General features: G+C 41.7%; 2 protein-coding genes across 2 annotated transcripts; one reads left to right on the top strand and one right to left on the bottom strand.

Moving 5' to 3' along the window:
* The first annotated feature begins 432 nt into the window (after positions 1–432).
* LOC117249951 (protein EFR3 homolog B-like) lies at positions 433–17039 on the top strand. Its single transcript, XM_033615849.2, has 22 exons — positions 433–1272; positions 6528–6604; positions 7163–7290; positions 7371–7521; positions 7623–7744; positions 8423–8572; positions 8659–8754; positions 8837–8915; positions 9101–9236; positions 9321–9473; positions 9561–9672; positions 9759–9810; positions 10675–10847; positions 11001–11076; positions 11790–11951; positions 12029–12160; positions 13945–14012; positions 14132–14265; positions 15455–15546; positions 15620–15668; positions 15819–15925; positions 16695–17039. Exons 1-22 carry the CDS (start codon positions 849–851, stop codon positions 16824–16826), a joined length of 2805 nt encoding a protein of 934 aa, XP_033471740.2. The 5' UTR covers positions 433–848; the 3' UTR covers positions 16827–17039.
* Positions 17040–17648: 609 nt separating this feature from the next.
* LOC117249986 (pro-opiomelanocortin-like) lies at positions 17649–20589 on the bottom strand. Its single transcript, XM_033615921.2, has 3 exons — positions 20485–20589; positions 18866–18992; positions 17649–18330 (listed from the first exon to the last, which is right to left on the bottom strand). The coding sequence occupies exons 2-3, from the start codon at positions 18980–18982 to the stop codon at positions 17830–17832; spliced, it is 618 nt and encodes a 205-aa protein (XP_033471812.1). The 5' UTR covers positions 18983–18992; positions 20485–20589; the 3' UTR covers positions 17649–17829.
* Between the last annotated feature and the right edge of the window lie 5054 nt (positions 20590–25643).

Raw genomic sequence — 25643 nt, 5'->3', positions numbered from 1 at the left:
CTAACTGCTTAAAGCTAACAGGTAACTGCTAACAGCTAACTGCTTAAAGCTAACAGGTAACTGCTAACAGCTAACTGCTTAAAGCCAACAGGTAACTGCTCCCAGCTAACGGGTAACTGCTAACAACTAACTGCTTAAAGCTAACAGGTAATTGCTAACAACTAACTGCTAAAAGCTAACAGGTAACTGCTAACAGCTAACTGCTTAAAGCTAACAGGTAACTGCTCCCAGCTAACACGTAACTGCTAACAACTACCTGCTAAAACCTAACAGGTAACTGCTCCCAGCTAACTGCTCACAGCTAACAGGTAACTGCTAACAGGTAACTGCTCCCAGCTAACTGCTAAAAGCTAACAGCTAACCGCTAACAGGTAACTGCTCACAGCTAACTGCTAAAAGCTAACAGGTAACTGCTAACAGCTAACTGCTAAAAGCTAACAGGTAACTGCTCACAGCTAACTGCTAAAAGCTAACAGCTAACTGCTAACAGGTAACTGCTCACAGCTTAAACAGCTCAAGTGCATTTCCTCATATTTGGCACAAACGTCACTGTGACTTCTCGAAACATGTTTTTGGCCATAACTCAAGAGTCCATGCTTTAAATTGGAGAAACTGGACATGATTCTCGTCTCCTCGTCTCGTTTTTATTGTTTCGTAGTGAATGTCGTATGTGACCAGACAATAAACTAGGTGGCGCTAAAAATCCTCTACAGGTCAAAGCCCTGCGTTCAAATCAAAATCATGTTTGTGTTATTATTTTATGTCTCATTTATTTAGAATATTATATCTTTGGTTTTCAGATAAATGAGATGTAGTAAAGTATGAGGCGGAGAATAAAGTAAGAGTACATGAGAGCTGCACTGGGAGGAGGGGTTGAGGTGAAAGAGTTAATCTGTGGAGGAATGTGTGCAGACTGTTTCACCTCCCCTCACTTCTCTCAGCTCACACTTCCTCCTCTCCGTCAGGACGACGTGACCTTAACATCCACCCACCATCCGTCGCCCGCAGAGATGCCAGGGACTCTCCCCAGGTTCCCCACCATGCCAGCTTTGCTCAGCTCTCTGCCCCGGGGCATTGACACACCCAGTCTACCCCGAGGCATCACCATGCCCAGTCTGCCCAGTTTACCCAGCATGCCCCGAGGCGTGACCGTACCCAGCCTGCCCAGGGGGATGTTGCTGCCGGGGGCTGTCGCCATGTCGACCATGTCCCAGGCTCCCCGGAGGCTGCTGCAGGACTGCTGCTCTGTGCTGGACCATCAGACACCCGGAGGTACCACTGATATGGAAACCCGTCTTTGTTAGTGTGTCGGATCTCTTTCAAAGACCATAACTTTCAACTTTAGTCTAAACCTGCACTATGTGTGTATAAAATTTTATGTATTTACATTATGTATTTAACATTCATAAAACCAAAAGTATCAACTCCAGTATTCATAGTAAAGGCTGTGGATTAAAGTAGTGAAGGAGGGAGTCAGCTGTTTAAATGGATTCAAAACCTCTGAAACTACGCCTTTTCCCGCCAAAACCATGAGTCCAGTTGTCAACATGAGGATACCACCAGAGAGAGGAGATTCCCCTAAATGCGTAGATGTCTTTTTTATGTTTGTAGTGTCAAAGATGTGATCATGGTCGCAGGTTAGAAATCTGGTGCCCCCAGCTGTTTTCCAGAAATTTCTCATCTCAGTTTACATAGGGGTGAATGAGGAAAAAAATTGGCGCTCCCTTCGCCTGGAGGCGCACTGAGCCGGATGTCTAAGCGTGAGTGATGCTATCATCACATGTCTGCGACCAGCACCAATTTGCCTCCATTTTGATGTATAAATTCTGTATGTAGAGTGAAAACTGTGACACTGAGAGCAAATTGTTCCAGAATTTTTAAGATCTTCCAGCCCCTTCACACTCTAGCACTCTAGCAATGATGTCACCACTCTAGCAATGATGTCACCACTTTAGCGATGATGTCACCACTCTTGCTCTCTCCCATAGACACTGAATCTGAAGCGTCTAAAAAACATCATGAAATACAAACTGCAATTTCTTAAAAACCAAACTAGATGTATATATATATAAAAAAAACTGATTCAGCCCGGTAAAGTTCAGAATCTCACAAGCTGTTTAAACTTTGATTTTTTTTACGTCAAACTATGGCGAGTTGTTGTGGAATACAACATAGCACAAGCCTATGGCATTTTACATTGTATAAATTAGCCTAGCTGCTAGCGGACTTTTCCTCCACTCATATGAAGCCAGGGACAACAGCAACATTTAACAAAGGTAACGTTACAAGTTTCGGCTCCATTACAGCTCACAAGGTTCACTGATAAAACAACTGTCTTTGTTTTCCAAACAAATACAACATGCTAACGTTATTAACACAAGCCTATGGCATATTTCCACTGAGGGATGTGGTTTCAGTTTACAAACATAGACAAGAAGTCTGCATCTGCTATGGCGTTGGAATACAACGTAGACTCTATGTCGAGGCAGAGGGGAAAAGTATTTCCTGTTATAGGGATGAATAACATTATGTGTATTCAGGGTTATTATGACCACCTTTGTTAAATAGTTAAATTTAAGATATCTCAAGAACACTTTGAGGGAATTTCTTCAAATTTGGCACAAATGTCCGCTTGGACTCAAGAATAAACTGATTACATTTTTGGTGGTCAAAGGTCAAGGTCAGCTTTCATCTGTGTCATTTTTGTGAATGCGATATCTCAAGAAAACAAATTTGGCACAAACGTCCACTTTGAATCAAGGATTAACTGAGTAGAATTTACAGTGAAGGTCACGGTGAACTTGTTTGTCTTATTCTTGTAAATAAGATATCTCAAGAACAGCTTAAGGGAAATTCTCCAAATTTGGCACAAATGTCCGCTTAGACTCAAGAATTAACTGATTACATTTTTGGTGGTCAGAAGTCAAGGTCAGCTTTCATCTGTCTCATTCTCATTTCCACTTTGAGTCGATGTCGCCAGGCTAATTTTTGCAATGTAGAATACCATAGGCTTGTGCTAATAACATTAGCATGTTGTATTTGTGGGGACAATGTGTCCAGATAAAGACAAGTGTCCTGTCTGTGTATGTTGTTAAAGTGAAGCTGAGTTGTGTGCTTGTGTTGTCTGGGTGTTTGTGCCACGTTGAGTACGACTGAAGCAGCTTCAGTCCTGCAGGTTTCTGATTTGTGTTTCTGCTGGAATGATAAATAAATCCAGAGCAGATTATCGAGCGCTGAGCTGCTGCACATGGCCTGGATCTCACTCACACACACACACACACACACACACACACTGAACATTAATACTTCTCTGTTTTCAGTTTCAATAGTAACAAGCAGAAATAATCTTGAATCTCTTAAACATCGTTTATTCCAACATTTAATCAGAACATGGAGATGGATGGTTTTCAACTGACCGTGGATGTAAGGGGGCGGGGTCAGTGTGCAGAGGATTAACTACAACGTGTGTGTGTGTGTGTGATGGAGGTGACAGTGTGGATGTGAGCTGCAGGAGTCGTCTTCATGTACGGTGAGAAACATTCATATATATTGACTTAATATTTTTGTCATGATAAAAATATTTAGAGCTTAACGTTTAAAAACAGATTCATAACGTGTAGAACTCAACGTGTGTGCTTGACATGTGTTGTCATGTTTACTGATGTGACGCGTTTAAATATTAACATGCTGCTGGAAAAACGTCATGAATCCCTTCAGATAATATTATTTGACTTTTTACGATCGTTTTAATTAGATAAGTAATACACAGCGAAATATGTTAAACATTTAATGCAGAGAAAGCAAAGGACAAGTGTTGGTGGACAACTTGTGAGTGGGCGGATCTGTGTGGAGAGTGTGGCAGGAGAGGTGCACACTGGTACGTGTCATGTAACGCAACTTGACGTTACATTGATATAAATGGTGTCTTTGGACTGTGGGAGGAAGCCAGAGCACCTGGAGGAAACCCACACTGACACAGGGAGAACATGTCAGAGCACCTGGAGGAAACCCACGCTGACACAGGGAGAACATGTCAGAGCACCTGGAGGAAACCCACGCTGACACAGGGAGAACATGTCGGAGCACCTGGAGGAAACCCACACTGACACAGGGAGAACATGTGGGAGCACCTGGAGGAAACCCACGCTGACACAGGGAGAACATGTCAGAGCACCTGGAGGAAACCCACGCTGACACAGGGAGAACATGTCAGAGCACCTGGAGGAAACCCACGCTGACACAGGGAGAACATGTCAGAGCACCTGGAGGAAACCCACACTGACACAGGGAGAACATGTGGGAGCACCTGGAGGAAACCCACGCTGACACAGGGAGAACATGTGGGAGCACCTGGAGGAAACCCACGCTGACACGGGGAGAACATGTCAGAGCACCTGGAGGAAACCCACGCTGACACAGGGAGAACATGTCAGAGCACCTGGAGGAAACCCACGCTGACACAGGCAGAACATGTCAGAGCACCTGGAGGAAACCCACACTGACACAGGGAGAACATGTCAGAGCACCTGGAGGAAACCCACGCTGACACGGGGAGAACATGTCGGAGCACCTGGAGGAAACCCACGCTGACACAGGGAGAACATGTCGGAGCACCTGGAGGAAACCCACGCTGACACGGGGAGAACATGTCAGAGCACCTGGAGGAAACCCACACTGACACAGGGAGAACATGTCAGAGCACCTGGAGGAAACCCACGCTGACACAGGGAGAACATGTCAGAGCACCTGGAGGAAACCCACGCTGACACAGGGAGAACATGTCAGAGCACCTGGAGGAAACCCACGCTGACACAGGGAGAACATGTCAGAGCACCTGGAGGAAACCCACGCTGACACAGGGAGAACATGTCAGAGCACCTGGAGGAAACCCACACTGACACAGGGAGAACATGTCAGAGCACCTGGAGGAAACCCACGCTGACACAGGGAGAACATGTCGTAGCGATGTTGGATACATGGATACAAAGTTAACAAAGGAACAACTCCTCGCCCAGTGTTCCAACATCTGCAAACTGCAACTGCTTACACAACTAGAGGTTGATGAGGTGCAAAATATGAACTATCCCCACTGGGACCAGTCAGCTGATGTTCACCACAGCAACAGAGATGCCACCATATATGGTGGTTTGCAATGTCACCTCACAGCAAGAGGGTTCCTGGTTCGAACCCAGGGTGGGGGGATCGTATAGTTGTCTGTCTCTATGTGTCAGTCCTGTGATAGTCTGGTGACCTTTCCAGGGTGAACCCCACCTTTCACCCAATGTCAGCTGGGATAGGCTCCACCCCCGACGATGCCCAACAGGGTAAGTTGTTATGGAAAATGACTGAATGAATGAATAAATCATGAAGAGGCCGCAAGGAAGTCAACTATAGCCACCACCTCCAGAGAGTAAGGCAAGTCCTGAGGAGTCAGCTGAATGGTCCAAACAAGGCCCACATGTACGCACTGCCAGTCATCAGATACCCAAATATATATATATATATATATATATATATATATATATATATATATATATACACACACACACACACACATATATACATATGTATATATGTGTGTGTGTGTGTGTGAGTGTGTGAGACAGCCTGTCACATGTCACGGTGCGGATTTGAACCTGCAGTGACAGTGTGGACTCTTTAAGCTCACGCTAACTAAACAACAACATAAACACATTATGTAACAAGCCAGCGCAGGATTAAGACGTAGTATTAATGCCACTGCATTGTAGTCTGTGTGTGTGTGTGTGTTATGAGTTGGCAGCTTTCCATTGGCTGATCTCGTTTCTCCTTTAATCTCCCCAAACCTCCAACCCCATGACACTGAGCACTGAGCACTGAGACTGAGCGGTAAAACTGGAGGAAACCAGATCAGAGGTCGACGGACTCCCTGCTGCCCCCCTGAGGCTGAAATAAGGATTTATTTATTGATTTAAAACAGGCTTTTAATTTGAAATTAATTAGTGTGTTTGATCTAAGAAGCCTTCTGTTTGAATATGTAGTCGATTTCCTCCATGTTTCACTTGTGAATCCATTTTTTTTTTTTTTTTTGTAAATCTCAATCCACAAATCAATTTTTAGTTAAGCCACACTGATTTTTTATTTATTTATTAATTGTTATTATTATGACTATTATTTTTTTTTACATGAATTTCAGTCCACAAATCAATTCTTAGTTTAGGCACAATGATTTAATTATTTTTTTCAATTTGTGTATTTCCAGATTTGTTTTGTATTTGCAAAATATTTTCTTGTTTTTTTTGTATTTTTCGAACATGTTGTATAATATTTGTTTATCTGTTCACACAAATAATATCGACATTCATCTTACACCATATATGCCTTTATTTTATGGTATTGTGTTTTGTGAAAGGAATTGTAACTGGTTTTGAAAGACGCTATAGAATCATTGTTATTACCTGTCATCGGGGTGCTCCAGCTTCCTCCCACAGTCCAAAGACATGCAGGTTATTTGGTTAATTATACATCAGCTGTGCTTCTGGTTGCAGGGCTGTGCGGTTGCTGCTGGGCATTGCGTCCTCGCTACAAGCGACTGGTTGATAATATTTTCCCAGAAGACCCGGAGGTAAACACTTCTATGTTTAATTAAAGGGTCAGTTCACCCAAAACGACCCTCGTCTGTTGGCAGTGGTATCCATCTGTACGGATATTTGAGATTGGTCAACTTTTTAAGACAAATACCTAAAAACTACTTCCACTGATAGAGACACGTACAGGTGACATAACGTGTTCATTTGGGTAAAATGACCCTTTAACATGAGCAGGTGATTTTGTTATTTCTCATGGTCTGCCTGCAGGAAGACAAAATTACTTTAACGAAACTTTGTTTTCTCATTACACACTTTAACATTACTGCTTTTATTGTATTATTGCTACATGGCTTTTTGCGTTTTTATCATGATTCTTTCATTGTATTATTTAACAAAGTACTCAGTGTGGGAATCACCAGATGACACGATATTATTGCTATATTGTGATATGCTGAGTTTTGCCATACGATGTACTGCGATTAATCACCTTTTTTTTCCAGCTGCAAATTATTTTCCAATGAAAAACATTGTCATCAAAAATATGAGCAAGATGTCCCCATAAACCTTCAGTGTTACTGGATGTGTGTGTTCAGGACGGGCTGGTGAAAGCCAACATGGAGAAGCTGACGTTCTTTGCTCTGTCTGCACCGGAGAAACTTGACCGCATCGCCGCCTACCTGTCGGAGCGACTGACCCGAGAGCTGAACCGCCACCGCTACGGGTCGGTACACACAGCGCCACGACAACAACAACATGCTGACAGGTGTAACAGGAGGCTGACGTGTGTGTGTGTGTGTGCAGGTATGTGTGTATAGCTATGGAGGCGATGGAGCAGCTGCTGCTGGCGTGTCACTGTCAGAGCATCAACCTGCTGGTGGAGAGTTTCCTCAGCACGCTACGTCTGCTGCTGGAGGCCGACAGGCCACACCTCCATATCCTCGCCACCTCCTCTGTACGTACCACACCTCCATATCCTGCCCACCTCCTCTGCACGTACATGTGTCTGTCCTGAAATCCTCAGCTGTACTGACTCTTCCTCCGTCTGTCGTGCAGTTTGTGAAGTTCGCCAACATCGAGGAGGACACGCCGTCATATCACCGCAGCTACGACTTCTTTGTGTCTCGCTTCAGTGAGATGTGTCACTCAGAACACGAAGACGCCGACATCCAGAACAAGTCAGTGAGCTGTCCTTCATTGTTAACGACCTCTGCTGAGTTCATTCATTCATAATAACGAGGGTAATGTCCCTCTGTTACCATGGTGACCAACTAAAGACGAAACACTAAAAATCATACAATCATACTGTTAACATCTGAGGGTCTGACTAATACCTGGAACAGTCGTTACACCCCATAAAGTTCTTATGCCATGGAATAAATTAATTACCTTTTTTTTTTAAATAACTTGGGCTCAAGAATGATCTTATTGGAATTTGGTGGTCAGAGGTCAAGATCACAGTGATCTGGTCTGCTCGATGTTTGTGAATGTAATACTTCAAGAACACGAAATGTCTTGAAATTTGGCACAAACGTCCATTTGAAGTCACAATGAACTGATTAGAATTCGGTGGTCAGAGGTCAAGGTCACTGTGACCTCATCTGTCTCATTTTTGTGAACACGATATCTCCAGAACACCTTGTGGCAGTTCCTCAAATTTGGCACAAACTTCTACTTGGACTTAACCAAAAATAAACTGATTAGAATTTGGTGGTTGAAGATCAAGGTCACAGTGACCTGATCCATCAGATACTCATGAACATAATCTGTGAAGAACAGGTCGTGGGGACTCTTCAAGTTTGGCACAAACATCAACTCAAACTGAAGTGGTTTTAAATGTGTGTATGTGTGTGTAGAATCCGTGTGTCGGGGATCCGTGGTCTGCAGGGCGTGGTCAGGAAGACGGTGGACGACGAGCTGCAGGTGAACATTTGGGAGCCTCGTCACATGGAGCAGATCGTCCCTGCTCTGCTGGTCAACCTGCAGCGCCGCGCACACACCAACAGGTACACAGAGTTTTACCTGGACACTGAGTCACATGTTTCACTCAGGTGTCTTACCTGTGTGTGTGTGTGTGTGTGTGTGTGTACAGTGAGTCTCCAGTGGAGCAGACTGAGGTGTGTTTCAGGGAGCTGTTGAGTCGAGCTGCTTATGGACACATTAACAACGCTATCAGACCTGTGCTGATGTAAGATACGCACACACACACACACACACACACACACACTGTAGTATCAGTAGTATCAGTGGTACTTTGTGTGTGTTTTTAGGCACCTTGACAGTCACAGTCTTTGGGAAGGAAAAAGTTTTGCTGTTCAGTGTTTTCAGATCATCATGTTCTCCATCCAGGTCAGTAAGTACACTGACTATAGTACTGATACCTCCTGAAGCACACTACTTGATTCATCTTAACTACACTTCCCTTAACTGTACTTCCCTTAACTCTACTTACATTAGCTGTACTTAAATGTGTTGACTGTCACTCTATTTGTCCTGAGTTGTACCTGAACTGAAGTGAACTCTGCCCCCCTCAGTCCCAGCACTCCCACCTGGTGATCCAACAGCTGCTGGGTCACCTGGACGCTAACAGCAGGAGTCCGGCGTCAGTCCGAGCTGGGATCGTGGAGGTCCTGTCTGAAGCTGCGGTTATAGAAGCTTCTGGATCTGTAGGTCAGTGTGTTGGTATCTGCTGTGTGCACACATGAAGGGTAACACTTCCACCAGTGCTTACCTGTGTGTGTACGTGCAATGTAGGTCCCACTGTGCTGGAGGTGTTCAACACGTTACTGCGACAGCTCAGGCAGAGCGTTGACTACCAGCTGACTGGTTACTATGACAACGCCGGAAAACACAAAACCACCTCGACTGAAGAGAAGACGCTGCAGGACGCCGTCATAAAAACTATTGGTGAGGCTCTGCTTGTGTTTTGTTTTCTTGCTGTTACTGAACAGTTTTTACTGGAACCGCTCGTCTCGATTTATGGTCTCTGTCCAGGATCCTTCGCCAACACGCTGCCCGTCTACCAGAGGTCAGAGGTCATGCTGTTCATCATGGGAAAGATCCCCGTTCCTGGAATCTACCCCGCCCTGGGGTCACCCAACGCCGGGTAGAGCCCCCGTTCCATATTTTAAACCTTTGTACCAGCTGTAGACAAACATGTGTAAAGTGGTCACATGTCTGTGTGTGTTTCAGGTTTGAAGGCAGCAGAATGATCCAGGTGATGTTGCTCAAGTCTCTGCTCCAGGTGAGGTGACTCTGATCTACTGCCTGATCTACCTCCAGTACCACACTTCCCATCTACTGATCTAGCTGCTGGAAAATGTACTACCTACCAAAATACTTAATGAACAATTTACTGAACTACCAACCTACCAACTGAATGACCTATAGTACCAAACTACATTCTTACTGATCTACCTTACTATTTAACTACCTACTGAAAGATTTCCTGAACTACCACCTTATCAACTGAAATACCTTAAGTACCAACCTACCTACTTATAAATGTACTTACTCAACTACCTACTAAAAAATGTACATTACCTACTGAAGTACAACTTTATCAGTTGAAATACAATCTAGTAGCAAACAGTCACCTTACTTAACTCCCCACAAAAATATTTACTGAACTACCAACTTATCAACTGAACTACCTTAGGTATCAAACTATCCACTTTCTGATTAACTTACCTCCTTAACTACCTACCAAAATACATACTGAACTACTTACCAATCTACCAACGCATCTACTGAAATGCCTCTGGCACTGAACTACCTACTTATTTATCTACCCACCTACTGAACTACCAACCAAACTACCCTCTGAACTACCCTTCAGAACTACCCACCAATCATCCCTTGTACCAAACTACCCACCAGAATGCCTACAAATAAAACTACTTACTGAATCACCAAACTACGACCCTTGAAACTACCGACTGATCTACGTAATTACAAAACCAGCGACTGAACAACACCGCACATTACCCACCAATGTATAAATACAAAAGTTCTCTCCTCTGTGTGAAGGACTTCAGTCTATGACATGTATCTTCCCCCACCCCCTCCTCTTCCTCCTCCTCCTCCTGCTCTTCTTCCTCCTCCTCAGGTGTCAGAGCGGTATGAAAGCAGTAACCTGTTGATGGCGCTGCCCTCTTCCTTCCTGGAGCCCCTGCTGTCCTTCACTCTGATGGAGGACCCAGAGATCCGTCTGCTGGTCCTTTCCATCCTCACCTCACTCATTGACAGACGCCACAATGCCACCAGACTCAGCGCTGCCAGGTATGACGCAGACACAGTGATCAGATAGGACTGGTCCTTGTGGGTTTGCTAGTGATGTTGAAGTCTGTGGTCGGTTGGTGCCACCTCGTGGCAGACAGGTGTTACTGCACACAGCTGCTGGATGTCGGTAGATCACTGTGTCTGTGTTTACAGCGTGACGTTTGATGTCTCAGCGTTGGAGCTGAAGGAGGACAGGTGCTCCCGACAGGACAACTTGTTCATCAGGAAGGTGAGAATGAATACACATCTGTACTTAAAATAAAGGTAAGGTAAAATACAAAATGAGGGAGGTAAAATAAGATGCCTAAAACTGGCCACAGCTCTCGCTAGCGTGAGGGCATGAAGATCAGATTTACTCTCTATGCAGACAGACAAGGTCACAGTGACCTTGACCTTTGATCACCAAAAACTAATCAGTTCATTGTTGAGTCATATGTCCCATCCTTGTGAACACCATATCTACGGAATGCCTCGAGGGAATTTCTTCAGATTTGGCACAAACATCCACTTGGACTTGATGATGAACTCGTTAGATTTTGGTGGTCATAGGTCAAAGGTCGAGGTCACTGTGACCATGTCTCTCCCATTCTCTTAAACATGACATCTCAAGAACAGCTTGAGGATATTTCTTCAATTTGGCACAAATGTTCACATGAACTCAACAATGAACTGATTAGATTTTGGAGGTCATAGGTCAAGGTTGCTCTGACCTTGCATCCATCTCATTCTCATGAATGAGATATCTCAAGAACAGCTTGAGGAAATTTCTTCAATTTGGCACAAGTGTCCACTTGGACTCACCAGTGAACCGATTAGATTTTGGTGGTCAAAGGTTACAGGTCAAAAGTCTGCGTTACTGTGATCTCTTTCGTCTCATTCCTTTTTGCTCACTCTGCTGCAGTTCTTGTCAGTACTTGTTTCTGTCATCTGTACTTCTTGCAGCATGCGCAGCGTCTCTACCGTCACGTCTACCTCACCTGTAAGGAGGAGAGCAGTGGGCGGGACCACTACCAGGCCCTTGGCACCTTGCTGGCTGTAGTCAGTCTGGAACTGGCCAATGAAGAGGTGGTGGTAGACCTGATCCGCCTGGTCCTTGCTCTGCAGGTGCACACAGCTTCCTTAATAGTAATGATGATGGTGAGGTTGAGCTGCTCTCTGACTAACTGTGATTGGCCGGTCAGGAGCTGGCATTGTCCAATCAGGAGTGTCTGTCAGTGTTCAACCGCTGTGGAGTTCATGCCATCTGCGCCGCCTTCCTCCACCTGTTGTCCCAGCTCGGTCCTCCTCCACCTCTCCACCATCATGTCACGCAGGTAAATCCCGAGTAGGGGCAAGCAAGTCTCGAGTCAAGGCTTAAGTTAAGACAGGCAAGTCCAGAGTCTATTAAGTAGTCAAGACATGCAAGTAGTTAGTTAAATCCCAAGTCAAAACAGGCAAGCTCTGAGTCAAATCTCAAGTCAGGACAGGCAACTCCCAAGTTAAATCCCAAATCAAGACAGGCAAGTCCCAAGTCAACACAGGCAAGTCCAGAGTCAAGCCCTAACTCAGCACAGGCAATTCCACAGTCAAGTTACTCGTCAGGACAGTGAAAACCAGAGTCAAGTCCCAAGTCAAGACAGGAAAGTCCTCAGTCAAGTCACAAGTTAAGACAGGAAAGTCCTCAGTAAAGTCCCAAGTCAAGACAGGAAAGTCCTCAGTCAAGTCACAAGTCAAGACAGGAAAGTCCTCAGTAAAGTCCCAAGTCAAGACAGGAAAGTCCTCAGTAAAGTCCCAAGTCAAGACAGGAAAGTCCTCAGTCAAGTCACAAGGCAAGGCAGACAGGTCCCTTTTTAAGTCCTATGTGAAGACAGTAAAGTTCCTGGTCAAGACAGGCAAGTCCTGAGTCAAGTCTAGAGTCAAGACAGGCTATTTTAAAGTCAAGTAGGACAGTGAAATCCAGAGTCAAGTCCCAAGTCAAGACAGGAAAGTCCTCAGTCAAGTCACAAGTTAAGACAGGAAAGTCCTCAGTAAAGTCCCAAGTCAAGACAGGAAAGTCCTCAGTCAAGTCACAAGTCAAGACAGGAAAGTCCTCAGTAAAGTCCCAAGTCAAGACAGGAAAGTCCTCTGTCAAGTCACAAGGCAAGGCAGACAGGTCCCTTTTTAAGTCCTATGTGAAGACAGTAAAGTTCCTGGTCAAGACAGGCAAGTCCTGAGTCAAGTCTAGAGTCAAGACAGGCTATTTTAAAGTCAAGTAGGACAGTGAAATCCAGAGTCAAGTCCCAAGTCAAGACAGGAAAGTCCTCAGTCAAGTCACAAGTTAAGACAGGAAAGTCCTCAGTAAAGTCCCAAGTCAAGACAGGAAAGTCCTCAGTCAAGTCACAAGTCAAGACAGGAAAGTCCTCAGTAAAGTCCCAAGTCAAGACAGGAAAGTCCTCAGTAAAGTCCCAAGTCAAGACAGGAAAGTCCTCAGTCAAGTCACAAGGCAAGGCAGACAGGTCCCTTTTTAAGTCCTATGTGAAGACAGTAAAGTTCCTGGTCAAGACAGGCAAGTCCTGAGTCAAGTCTAGAGTCAAGACAGGCTATTTTAAAGTCAAGTCCAAGTCAACACAGGTAAGTCCAGAGTCAAGTTCTATGTCAGGACAGGCAAGCCCTGAGTCAGGTCCCAAGTCAAGACAGGCAAGTCCTGAGTCAAATCCCAAGACAGGACATGCAAGTCCAGAGTCAAGTCCTCAGTCAGTACAGGCATGTCCAGAGTCAAGTCTTCAGTCAGGACAGTGAAGTCCAGAGTCAAGTCACACGTCAGGACAGTGAAGTCCAGAGTCAAGTCCTCAGTCAGTACAGGCATTTCCAGAGTCAAGTCCTAAGTCAGGACAGTGAAGTCCAGAGTCAAGTCACACGTCAGGACAGTGAAGTCCAGAGTCAAGTCACACGTCAGGACAGTGAAGTCCAGAGTCAAGTCCCAAGACAGGACAGGCAGGTCCCGAGTGACTAATATTCCTGCTACATTAACGGGTCCTTTTTCCGCTGCAGGTGTTAAGGTAGTGCTGATTATTTCCTGTTGTGTAGTTGAATCTACAGAGACGAATCATATTCTAAAATTTAGTTTGTGTGTGCGCAGGTGATCGAAAGTCGCCAGGGTGGCGCATCACACCTGCTGCCTGAAGACGTTTTTTGTGACAAGCCCAGGTACAGATACCGTGTTTATGTAACATGAGAAGTCTTGTATTTAAAATAGTCTTTGTGTCTGCCACCAGAATGTATTAAGTGTGTGTGTGTGTGTGTGTGTGTGTGTGTGTGTGTGTCAGACTGCCAGAAGGTGAGCTGAAGGTAGACGAAACCTTTCTGTTCATCCAGTCGAAGATCTGTGAAGCTCTGACAGGAAGCAGCTACAGCACATACATCGAACGCCTCAACACACCCTACACACCTCAGATAACAGGTACACACACATTTTGTACACATACAGACTGTTTCACAGCATCTTTTGGTAGCTAGGTAACGACATTGTTGTTTCACTGAGACTTCAAGTCCAGCCACTACTGCAGGGAGCGGCACACAAAACACTGAACTTTAGTCCTCCTGAACTGAAGAAGTTCCCAAGTTAAGACCAGATTCAGGTCCCAAGTTGTGAAGGGCAAAGCCCGTGTCAAGTCCTGAGTCAAGACAGGCAAGTCTCGAGTCTGTTTTGTAGTCAAGATAGGCAGGTTCTTTTTCAAGTACCAAGTCAAGAAAGGCAGGTTCAGAGTAAAGTCCCATTTCAAGTCCCTTGTCAAGAAGTCCTGAGTTAAGTCCACAGTCAAGACAGGCAGGTCCTAAGTCAATGCCCAAGTCAAGACAGGCAAGTTCTTAGTCAAGTCCTATGTCAAGACAGACAAGTCCCAAGTCAAGTGACAAGTTGAGACAGGCAAGTTCCAAGTCAAGTCCCATGTCGACAGGTAAGTCTTGAGTCAAGTCTGGAATCAAGGTAGGCAAGTCAGAGTCAGGTCTCAAGTCAAGACAGGCAAGTCAGAGTCAGGTCTCAAGTCAAGACAGACAAGTCCAGAGTCAGGTCTCAAGTCAAGACAGGCAAGTCCAGAGTCAAATCACACATCAGGACAGTGAAGTCAGAGTCAGGTCTCAAGTCAAGACAGGCAAGTCCATAGTCTATTTAATGGTCAAGACAGGCAAGTATATTGTAAAGTACAAAGTCAAGAAAGGTAGGTCCCTAGTCAAGTCACTTGTGGAGTCCCATTTCAAGATTGTCAAGTCCCTTGTCAAGAAGTCCTGAGTTATGTCCACAGTCAAGACAGGCAGGTCCTAAGTCAACTCCTAAGTCAAGACAGGCAAGTCCCACGTCAAGTCTGATGTCAAGACAATTGAATTTTGAGTCAATTCACAAGTTGAGATGGCAAGTGTCAAATCCCAAGTCATGTCCTGAGTTAAGTCCCACGTCAGGACAGTGTTACGGTGATTCGGTCTGTAGATGATAACAGTGTTAGACTTTATTTATAAAACTGTTTTCTTCACGATGTCACATCGTCTTTTTCTGGAAAAAAACAAAGCAAAAACAATAAGACCAACAATAAAATGAAATGTAAACAGAGGGATCATGAACACATACAATGACTGACCTAGTGTGTGCGTTTCAGATGAGGACCGTCTGTCCAAGAGGAAGAGTATTGGGGACGTCATCTCTCTGCAGATAGACATGGACCCTCAGTACTGTCCTGATACAGAGCAGGTACCTGTCCGTCTGTCCGTCCATCTGTCCTTCAGTTTGTTTGTCTGTCTGCTGATATCTCTCTCTTGTGTAGAAACCTCAGGTGGAGCAGATCACCTTCGAGACGCTGAAGAACGCCATTGGTAACTGAATCATATATCTAAACATATGTCCCTCTGCGTCCTTCACACTGGACCTTTAACTCCAGTAACTGTAGCTAATGTGCAGAGACGTGGTGAAATTAAACACAGCTTCATTTAAAGATAATGTTTTATTCTGTAATTGTTCTCCAGAGGACAGAGGGAGTGTGGAGGAGGAGGAGAGGCGGAGGAGGATGCAGGTGGTGGAGAGGTTTCAGACGGCTCCGTTTGAGGAAATTGCAGCTCATTGTGGAGCCAGGGTGAGTGACCTCTGACCTCTGAGACTAGGTTATTCAAAGGTCAACTCAAGAGCTGGGTGATCTGGATGGTTGGTACTCTGCCGGTCAGTCAGCTGATACCTGAAACCAGGTGGGTAGATGAGTCAGTCTGTCTGCACCTGATCAGGATCATGAGGTTTTACCAGCAGTGACATTGTGACCTCTCTGTCTGACTCAATTACTTACTTACTTTGGCTCAAACGTCAGGTTGGACTCAAGAATGAATTGATTATATTTTGTTTGTCAAGTGTCGAGGTAACTTTGACCTAATTTTTATTCTTGTGAATGGGATATCTTAACACCTTGAGGTAATTCCTTTAAATATGGCACAAATGTCGTCTTGGACTCAAGGATGAATTGATTAGATTTTGGTTCTCAAAGGTCACTGTGATCTTATTCCTATTTTTGTGAACGCGATATCTCAAGATCACCTGAAAGGAATTTTTTCAAATTTGGCACAAATGTCCACTTGGACTCAACAATGAACTGATTATATTTTGGTGGTTAAAGGTCACTGTGGCCTTGCATCTATCTTGCTCTTGTGATTGTGATATCCCAATAACTGCCTTGAAGGAATTTATTCAAATTTGGCACAAACGTCCACTTGGACTCAGCGATGCACTGGTTAGATTTTTGGATTAGAGCTGCAGTGGAAACTGACCTCAGTTAGGGACTAAAGTCTGGATTGATTTTTGAATGTCATAAAGCTGTCTTGTCACACTTTGGCACACGGTACTTTCTGTCCTTGCAGACGTTGCTTCAGGCTAAACTGGACCAGGTCTTCGACTTGATCATCCGTCCTCCTCCGTCTCCGTCTGGACACTCACCGCCTCGCTCAACCCCTCTCTACGAGATGAAGTTTCCTGACCTCTGTGTCTATTAGACCTTCTTTCCTTTCCTTGTGTGACGTGTCCTTGTAGGTGGCAGAGGAAGGAGGCAGGAAAGGAGATGAGTCAGATTTAACTAAGGGACTGATTGACCAACCTGTTGTTGACCTTCTCTGGTGTTTCCTGTTTTAAGGTCTGTTGCTCCTTCAGTTTGAGCTCTGCACCAAAAAATCTGCACCAATAAAACATCAAATGTTTGTTTCTTTTCATCCATGAGCTGTGACGTTAATGTTCTGACAGCGCAGTTCCACCAGTGCAGTCTCATAAACACAATATCTAAGGAGCGCCTTGAAGGAATTTCCTCAATTTAGCACAAACGTCCACTTGGATTCAACAATGAACTGAAAAGGTTTTGGTGGTCAAAGGTCAAGGTCACTGTGACCTTGCGTCCATCTCATTTTTGTGAATGCAATATCTCAAAAACACTTTGAGGGAATTTTCTCAAATTTGGCACAAACATCCACTTAGAGTCAACAATGAACTAATTAGAATTTTGTGGTCAAAGGTCAATGTCACTGCGACCTAATTCTTATTCTTCTGAATGCGATATCTCACGAATGCCTTGCAGGATTTTTTTTTTTTTTTCAAATTTGGCACAAACAACCACTTGGATTCAACGATAAACTCATAAGGTTTTGGTGGTCGAAGGTCAGTGTCACTGTGACCTCACGTCCATCTCATTGTTGTGAATGCAATATCTTAAGAACACCTTGAGGGAATTTCTTTAAATTTGGCACAAACATTCACATGTTGGGTAACCATAGAAAAGAAAGCAACAGATTCTTCTTTTGCTCGTAAACTATTTTTTGTTTTTATTTACAGTTATTTACAGAAATCAATAAATATCTAAACATTTTTGTTGCTCTGTCGTTACCGCTGTCAGTTGCTCAGCGTCAGAGCTTTTCATTGGTCCATTATTTGTCTTCTAAAGAGCCTCCCTGACCAATGAGAACTCTTAGCCGCCTGTCAGTCATCTGTGTCCTCTTCTGTCACTTCCTGTCACTTCTGCTGCTGTCCGTCTTTGTTGATGACGGTTTTGAATAGCGTGAGCAGCGGCCTCTGACTGCTCTCGTCCCAGCTCTTCATGAAGCCGCCGTAGCGTTTCCTGGCCGGTGGGCCGCTCCAGCCGAAATGCTTCATCCTGTATGAACTGTCCTTCTCCTGGTCGCTGCCAAGGAGCTGCTGCTCCTTCTCCATCACCTCCTGCACCTCCTCCTCCTCTACTTCTGCCAACAGCGCACTGGCCAGCTCCCTCCTCCTCATCTCCCCGGGAAACACCTCTGTGGACTCCTCCTCCACGCCATTGGAGGTGTAGACTTTGACCGGGCGGCGTTTCCGACCGACGGGCTTCCCCCAGCGGAAGTGCTCCATGGAGTAGGAGCGTTTGGCCTGAGAGGAGGAGGAGGAGGGTTCTGAGGGAGGAGGAGGGTGGAGGTGGGCATTGCCGGGGATGACAGGGGTCTCGGCGGTGAGGTCGGAGCAACACAGCTGGATGCACTCCTGTTTTTTTTGTATGTGTGAAGTAGAATAAAAATGTATTAACAACCATGGAAAAGATAGTTAAAGAATAAAAAAAATAATGAAGAAAAACTAACTTTAAAAAAAAAAAAAGTATTCATAAAAAGTAACAAAAAACAGCAATAACCATTATTAGAATTGGAAAAAAAAGTACAAACAAGATTTTTAAAAAAGGGAAAAAAGTAATAGTTATTAAATATTAAAAAAAGTTAAAAACTGCTTTAAAAAAGGCAAAATAGTAATTATATTTTTTTAAAAGTGAAAAAGTATTCAAAGAAATTACAAAAACTATTATTTATAAAATAATTATGAAAAAATAAAAGTAAATTAATCAGATAGTCGCCATTTTAATGAAGGAAAATAAAACAAACAAGTAAAAAAAAAAGAAGAAATGAAAGACCAACAAAGACAAATTATTGTTTTTGGGAGAGAATATAGTGGTAAAGATATTCTCGTGTGTTAAGCGTGTCTAATAAACAGTTATAATAACAGTTATAAATGTAAATGATTATGTTACCATCACACTGCTCTCAGAGTTCAGCTCCTGGCACCTCGGATGGTCCCAGCACTGACTGACAGCTCCTCTGGCCACGCCCACAACAACAATGGTCACCAATAACCACGCAAGACACATTTTCCTGCCCCTGGCCAATTAGAGACACACAGACATATCGCACATGAAGACTGGTCAAATTTTGAGGTTTTCATTTCATACTTTAATAATTTTCATCATACATTTATAATGAAAAAATAAAAACCAATATATCTAAATATATTTAAAATACACACATCAAAATAATGTCATATATATATATATATATATATATATATATATGTGTGTGTGTGTGTGTGTGTGTGTGTGTGTGTCTAATTTTTAAGATATAAGATATAAAAGAAATAAGAATAATAAAAAAGTACAAATGCATTTTTTTAAAGGTAAAAAAAAGTAATAATAAAAATATGTAGATATTTTTTATTTCACTTATTTTTATGAATATTGTACTTGTATATGACTCATTATTTTAATGTTTCTGTAATTGCAAAAAGAAAAAATGTTTATAAAAAGAGTATTAATAATTACAAAAGTAAAAAGGGGAAAAATAATAATAGTAATGAAATAGTAAAACAGTAAAAAAAAAAAAAAAACAGTTTTAAAAAGGCAAAATACTAATAAAAATAATTTCCAAATGTAAAAGAATTATTTAAAGAAATAAATTAAGTGAAATTTATTATTTATTAGATAATTATAGAAAATTAATGTAAAAAATTAGATAGTCGCAATTTTATAGAAGGAAAATGAAGCAATAAACAGTAAAAAAAGTAATAATAAATTTAAAAAGTTAAAAAGGTAAATATATATATATATATATATATATATATATATATATATGTATATATATATATATATATATATATATATATATATATATATATATATATAAATTACAATAAAATAATTCCTTAGTTAAATGTAAAAAACTCCTGAAAAGTATTAATAATGAAAAAAAGGATTAAAAAAAGGTTTTTAAATTGTAAAAAAGTAATAATAATAATAAAAACATGTAAAAGAAAGTGATGACCATAATTAGAATAATCAAAATGTACAAACAAGATTTAAAAAATGGTTAAAAAAAAAGAGTTAATAAAATTACTTGGATATTTTCAATTTATTTTTTATGAATATTGTATTTATATATTGTATTCCTTAGTTATACCTAAATCTTTATTTTGATTATTAATTTGATTATTTTGGTGTTTCTGTATTTATTGCACATATTATTATATTTCATTTATTGATATATAAGTTTAATAAAAATATAATAGATATATTTTTAACAAAGCTTATCCTTCATAATTTATATTTTTAAATTAATATTCTCTGTAATGTTTTAAAGATTTTGTTTTATATAAACTTCACTGCGTTTAATCACTTTTTGTTTTTGTTCCATCACTTCCATAAATTTTTCCATAGATTCTGTTATATTAATCATTATTTATTTAATTTTAAAAATTTCAATTTCTGACTTCTGTTTCAGTTAGTGCTCATTCAGTGGATGTTTTCTGACTCAGATGTCGTTAAGGTTTGGAAATTGACTGGAAAAAAAAGAATATGTGAATAATAATGAGTATTCTCACCACGCTGTCCCTTCTCCTTGTCTCCTTGTCTCTTTGTCTCTGTGTCTCTTTTTCTTCTGTCTCTTATTGCTGGTGCTTTCTTGCTGTTTGGTCGTTGGACGGAGAGTTCTGTCGCTCTGACGATTCTGCTCACTTTTGTACTCTGTCGGCCAAGGACACACACACACACACACACACACACACACAAAATCAATGAACTATCACCCCCCACACACACATGCAGACTCTCCACCATGACGTCCTTGTGACTCCAGACTCTGATCACTCAATCATGTCCAGTTTTTGTCTCGTTGCCACATCAGGACAAAGATTTATGATTTGAAGTGTATTCTACATTTTTGAATAAACAGACTTTATGATGTCATGTTTATCTGCTGTGTGTGTTTCCAGCCTTTATCGGGACAACAGATTCAGTTAAGACAAATAAAAAAGCAACAGAGTCGTCCTTTAAGCCGTCCATCCGCTGTGAGGGTCATAAGGACAGAGGGATGTCGTATGCTGTAAAGCCCTGTGAGGCAAATTGTGATTTGTGATATTGGGCTTTATAAATAAAACTGAATTGAATTGAATTAAGCGAGCTTCAGACTGTACCACGTCTTCCCAGGATGAAGGTCCACTGTATGAACCTCCGTTTACCGCTGCGGTGTTAAATATCAGCCGGCAGGTTTGGCAGATTAACACAGAACTGACATGTCGTCACCAGAGGGGAGACGGATTGAGACGCGCAGGTGGAGGTGTACAGTTACACACTCACACACCTGCTGCAGCTTCTTGCCTTTGTCTTAAGTCTCAGGGTTTTATCTTAGAAAACGAACGGCCGGGGACACGTGGAGAATGTTACGACCACCTGGGTACTCTGTAAGACTCAACGGCAATAGTCTCTGAGGCTCTAAGACCACCTGGATCCACCTTGAGGCTCTGTGTCCATTAGACTATCCAAACTGTCTTGTCTTGTCCTGTCGTTCCTTGTCTTATATCCTGTCTTGATGTGTTGTGTCAGGGTTTGTCTTATTAACTGTCTTGTCTTGTAGTGTCTTGCTGTGTCTTGTCTGTGTGTTGCACCTGTCTCCTCCAAGTGAACCCTGAATAACCTTCTCTGTAGAGTCCTGGCCCTAACAGAGCACACGATCTTCATAGCCACATCCATCACTTCTTTCATGTTTAAAATCTTCCCACACAATGCTTGCTGGTGAATTATACAATGATAATTAAGCATGTCTGGGAAAGATTCACTTTGTTTGCACTGTGCAATGAACCCACTAGTGTGGCCTACCATCGCTGGAGCACCATCAGTTGTGATGGAGGTGAGCTTGAAGAGAGGCAGTTGGCTCTTGTTAACAAACTCCATGAAAGCGTTGAAAACATCTTTGTCTCTTGTATGTCCTTTCAGTGGCAAAATTGTGAGTAGCTCTTTTTTTTTTTTTTTTTTTTTTAGTTTAGTTTAGTTTATTTGAAAGGGACAATGCACATTAATAAACACTGTGTACAAAAAAAAACCCCACATGTAAATGCACTCGAATTAGCTTAAAAAGCTAGTTTTCATCGATTGTCCCTTTGCCAGTTTGTACTCTTCTTTGGCACTCATGAAAACACATAACTGTGCCGCATCCACCATATCAGTCAACTCTTCGAACTGGAGGGAGAAACACTCACATGCCTCAATGTCCTTCTTCAGTTGCCCCCCGACATCCTCTGTCATTGCCTCACAATATTTCGGGATAACTGCAGTGCGTAGATCAGTTTTAGCAGGAAAATCTGTCTCGTAGCTTTTGTGCACTGTTTTGAAATGGTGCTCTGAATGAAAATGGTAGATTTTCGATTTTTTGGCTTCTGTGATCTACTAGTTGATTGTGATCGACTGGTTGGGCACCCCAGGCATACAACATCCCTCTGTCCTTTGGACCCTCCCTTTAACCCCTTTTATATCTTGTCCTGTCCTGTCCTGTCTTGTCTTCTTCCTCCAGGAAGAGGAAGTATTTAAGTGTGGGAGTGGCCTATTGGAATCCATTTTGTTTGAGGCCATGCAGCAAGGTGAGTGTGCTTGCTGATCCTGTAAGTCCAGTTAGCTCCTTTAACTTTAGCTTATATTGTAGTTATGCTATGTAGTGTGTGAAATAGAGTATGGTGAATGTGACAGGAAAGCTAGTATCAGCATTGCTTCTGCCTGGAGCTCGCATGTATGGAGCCTGGGTTTGGTTGAAGATGGCAGTGCTGTTTGGGCTGAGAAAGCCATGTGTAAGTAAGGAGGAAATCCAGGAAGAGGAAGGTTATTTAAGTGTGGGAGTGGCCTATTTGAATCCATTTTGTTTGAGACCATGCTGCAAAGTGAGTGTGTTTGCTGATCCTGTGAGTTCATTTATCTCCTTTAACTTTAGCTTATATTGGAGTTATGCTATGTAGCGTGTGAAATAGAGTATGGTGAATGTGCTAGTAAAGGTAGTATCAGCATTACTTCTGCCTGGAGCTCGCATAAACGGAGCCTGGGTTTGGTTGAAGTTGGCAGTGCTGTTTGGGCTGAGATCACTGTCTAGCCTCCTGGAGGTGTCGTGGGACCAACTAGACGAAACACCGGTGAAAGGAGGTTCCCACCCGATGACCCCAAAGACATGTTAGTTATCACTGCTCACGGGTCTGTATAGTTAAGCCTTGCCATAATAGCTTATCGTAGGGCTTAGGAGGTTATTCACTGAGTGCTGATCCCTTTTTTTTTTGTTTTTTATTAGAGCACAAACTTCTTGTGTTTATTTTAATTGTTATATCTTGTGTCCTGTCCTGTCCTGTCATGTCTTATTGTATTATATCTTGTGTTGTGTCTTGTCCTGTCCTGTCCTGTCGTGTCTTGTCTTGTAATGTCTTCTTGTTAATATTGTGTGTTGTGTCTTGTTGTGTCTTTTCTTGTCATGTCATTTCTTGTCTTATATCTCATCTTACCTTGTATCTTTTCTTATATCTTGTCCTGTCTCGTCTTGGTTTCTTTAGTCTCATCGCATCCCATCTTGTCCCGTCTTGTATCTTATCTTATGTCCTGTCTCAGCTTGCCTTGCCCCTCACCTTGCCTCCTCACGTCTTGTCTTGTCTCGTTTCACCTTGTCCCTCACCTTTCCTCGCTCTGTCCAGTCCAGGTCGTCCCATCCTGTCCTGCCTCGTCCCGTCTCCTCTTGTCCATTTCTGTCCTGGCACATGTTGCTCTTGTTTTTAACGTCGTCAGTCATTTCTTCAGAATTTATAAATAGTCATCAGTCGTTTCTTCAGAATTTATAAATAGTCGTCAGTCGTTTCTTCAGATTTTATAAATAGTCGTCAGTCGTTTCTTCAGATTTTATAGTCGTCAGTCATTTCTTCAGATTTTATAAATAGTCGTCAGTCGTTTCTTCAGATTTTATAAATAGTCATCAGTCGTTTCTTCAGATTTTATAAATAGTCGTCATTCGTTTCTTCAGATTTCATTAATAGTGGTTAGTCGTTCTCTGCAGCTGAACCGAAGCCTACGTTTTTCAGGTCAGTTGGTCACTGCAGTCGTTTCTCTAAAGTGTTTTTTTTTGTTTTGTTAATGTAATGGCACAAATTGAGCAGCGTCTGTGGGCGGGCAGGTAAATATGAAGCCATTAGAGCGCTCACACAGCCTTGACTCTCCATTCAGGCCATTACAAACACAAACACACACTCTGGCAGAGACATTTTAACGAGTGGAAGCACTTTACTTACCAGCTGCACTCATTTCATTCATTCAGGCTTTCTGTGACGTCTTAACCTCTGTTAATCTCTATTAAAAATACACTTTGTTCAAAGAAGAGCTGAAGCAGGAGGGGACACCCACCGACAGAGACGGGTCTGAGGGGAAAATGATAGAAAATAAAACCATTAATTTTTCTTTGAAAAACATGAATGTATTCAGGTCAGATCCTTAATATGCTCAGCTACATGTGAAATTAACAATGTAAGATATTTCTAGTATACAAATATTCAAATAGAGATGATAGGATATTGATTTAAATAGAAGCAGAAATAAAATTAATGATGTAACAACACATCATATAGGAAGGAAACATCTATAACAGCAGATAATAAATATGAATGGCAACAAAATCTAATTGAGCTTCATTTTTCTGTTGATGTTGGTTGCATGTCTGAGGCAGGGGCAATAGATGACTGAGAGACAGATGAAAAAATGAAAGTGAGTCAGAATAGGAACTGAAAATAAAATAAAAAATAAGAGTGAGAAATAAAGGTAAATAAAAACAAATGAATTCAATGTGATGAAAGGAAAGAAAATGTGTGTTACTGATGTTTTACACATTGTGTTTGGTTGGTTTGTCAAACACATGGTTCATAGAAGTATAATAGCAGCGATAGCAATAATAATAATAATAATGATAATAATGACGATGATGATGATGATGATGATGATAGTAATGTTAATCATGACAATACTAACAACAGCTATTATAATAACAACATTGAATATAAAAATAACACTGATGACAGTAATACATATATGTATATATGTATTACTGTCATCAGTGTTATTTTATATTTATATATATATATATATATATATATATATATATATATATATATATATATATTTATATATATATATATATATTTATATATATATATATATATATATATATATATATATATATATATATATATATATATATATATATATTTATATATATATATATATATATATATATATATATATATATATATATATATATATATATATATATATATATATATATTTATATATATATATATATATTTATATATATATATATATATGTGTATTACATTTGAGGTTTTCAGACACATTTATGACATTGGCTTTATTTTCTGAGCCCTGGAAGTTGACACGTGCTCTCAACAAGCACAAAAGAGATGCTGTTTCTGCTCATCACGTCCCTGTGGAGCCACGGTCATGACGAGTCATGACGAGTCTCAGCCAGGTGCACCGCATGTCGTTATCTTCAGGACGGGTTAGACTTCCTTCTTTTAGCAAGTGACTGACACAGACTGGAAATATTTTAAAACGTCTGATTTATTGTCACATTATAAAGTTGTTATTCGGAAGGTGTAGCAGAGGGTTGCATATTTACACATCCAGACCAGCACACACACACACACATTTATCCACCATGTCAGCCCCTGTGCTT

The sequence above is a fragment of the Epinephelus lanceolatus genome, chromosome 24 (assembly GCF_041903045.1).
Source record: "Epinephelus lanceolatus isolate andai-2023 chromosome 24, ASM4190304v1, whole genome shotgun sequence".
Taxonomy (NCBI): Eukaryota; Metazoa; Chordata; class Actinopteri; order Perciformes; family Serranidae; genus Epinephelus; species Epinephelus lanceolatus.
Note: the sequence above shows the minus strand (reverse complement) of the source record. Positions and strands in the feature narration are given on the sequence as shown.

Coding starts and splice junctions, on each gene's coding strand:
- LOC117249951 (XM_033615849.2), top strand. CDS start 849: ATGAGAGCTGCACTGGGAGGAGGGGTTGAGGTGAAAGAGTTAATCTGT. Junction 7,291..7,370: donor CTGAACCGCCACCGCTACGG/GTCGGTACACAC, acceptor GTGTGTGTGCAG/GTATGTGTGTATAGCTATGG. Junction 12,161..13,944: donor TCCACCATCATGTCACGCAG/GTAAATCCCGAG, acceptor GTGTGTGCGCAG/GTGATCGAAAGTCGCCAGGG.
- LOC117249986 (XM_033615921.2), bottom strand. CDS start 18,982: ATGTGTCTTGCGTGGTTATTGGTGACCATTGTTGTTGTGGGCGTGGCC. Junction 18,331..18,865: donor ACTCTGAGAGCAGTGTGATG/GTAACATAATCA, acceptor CAAAAAAAACAG/GAGTGCATCCAGCTGTGTTG.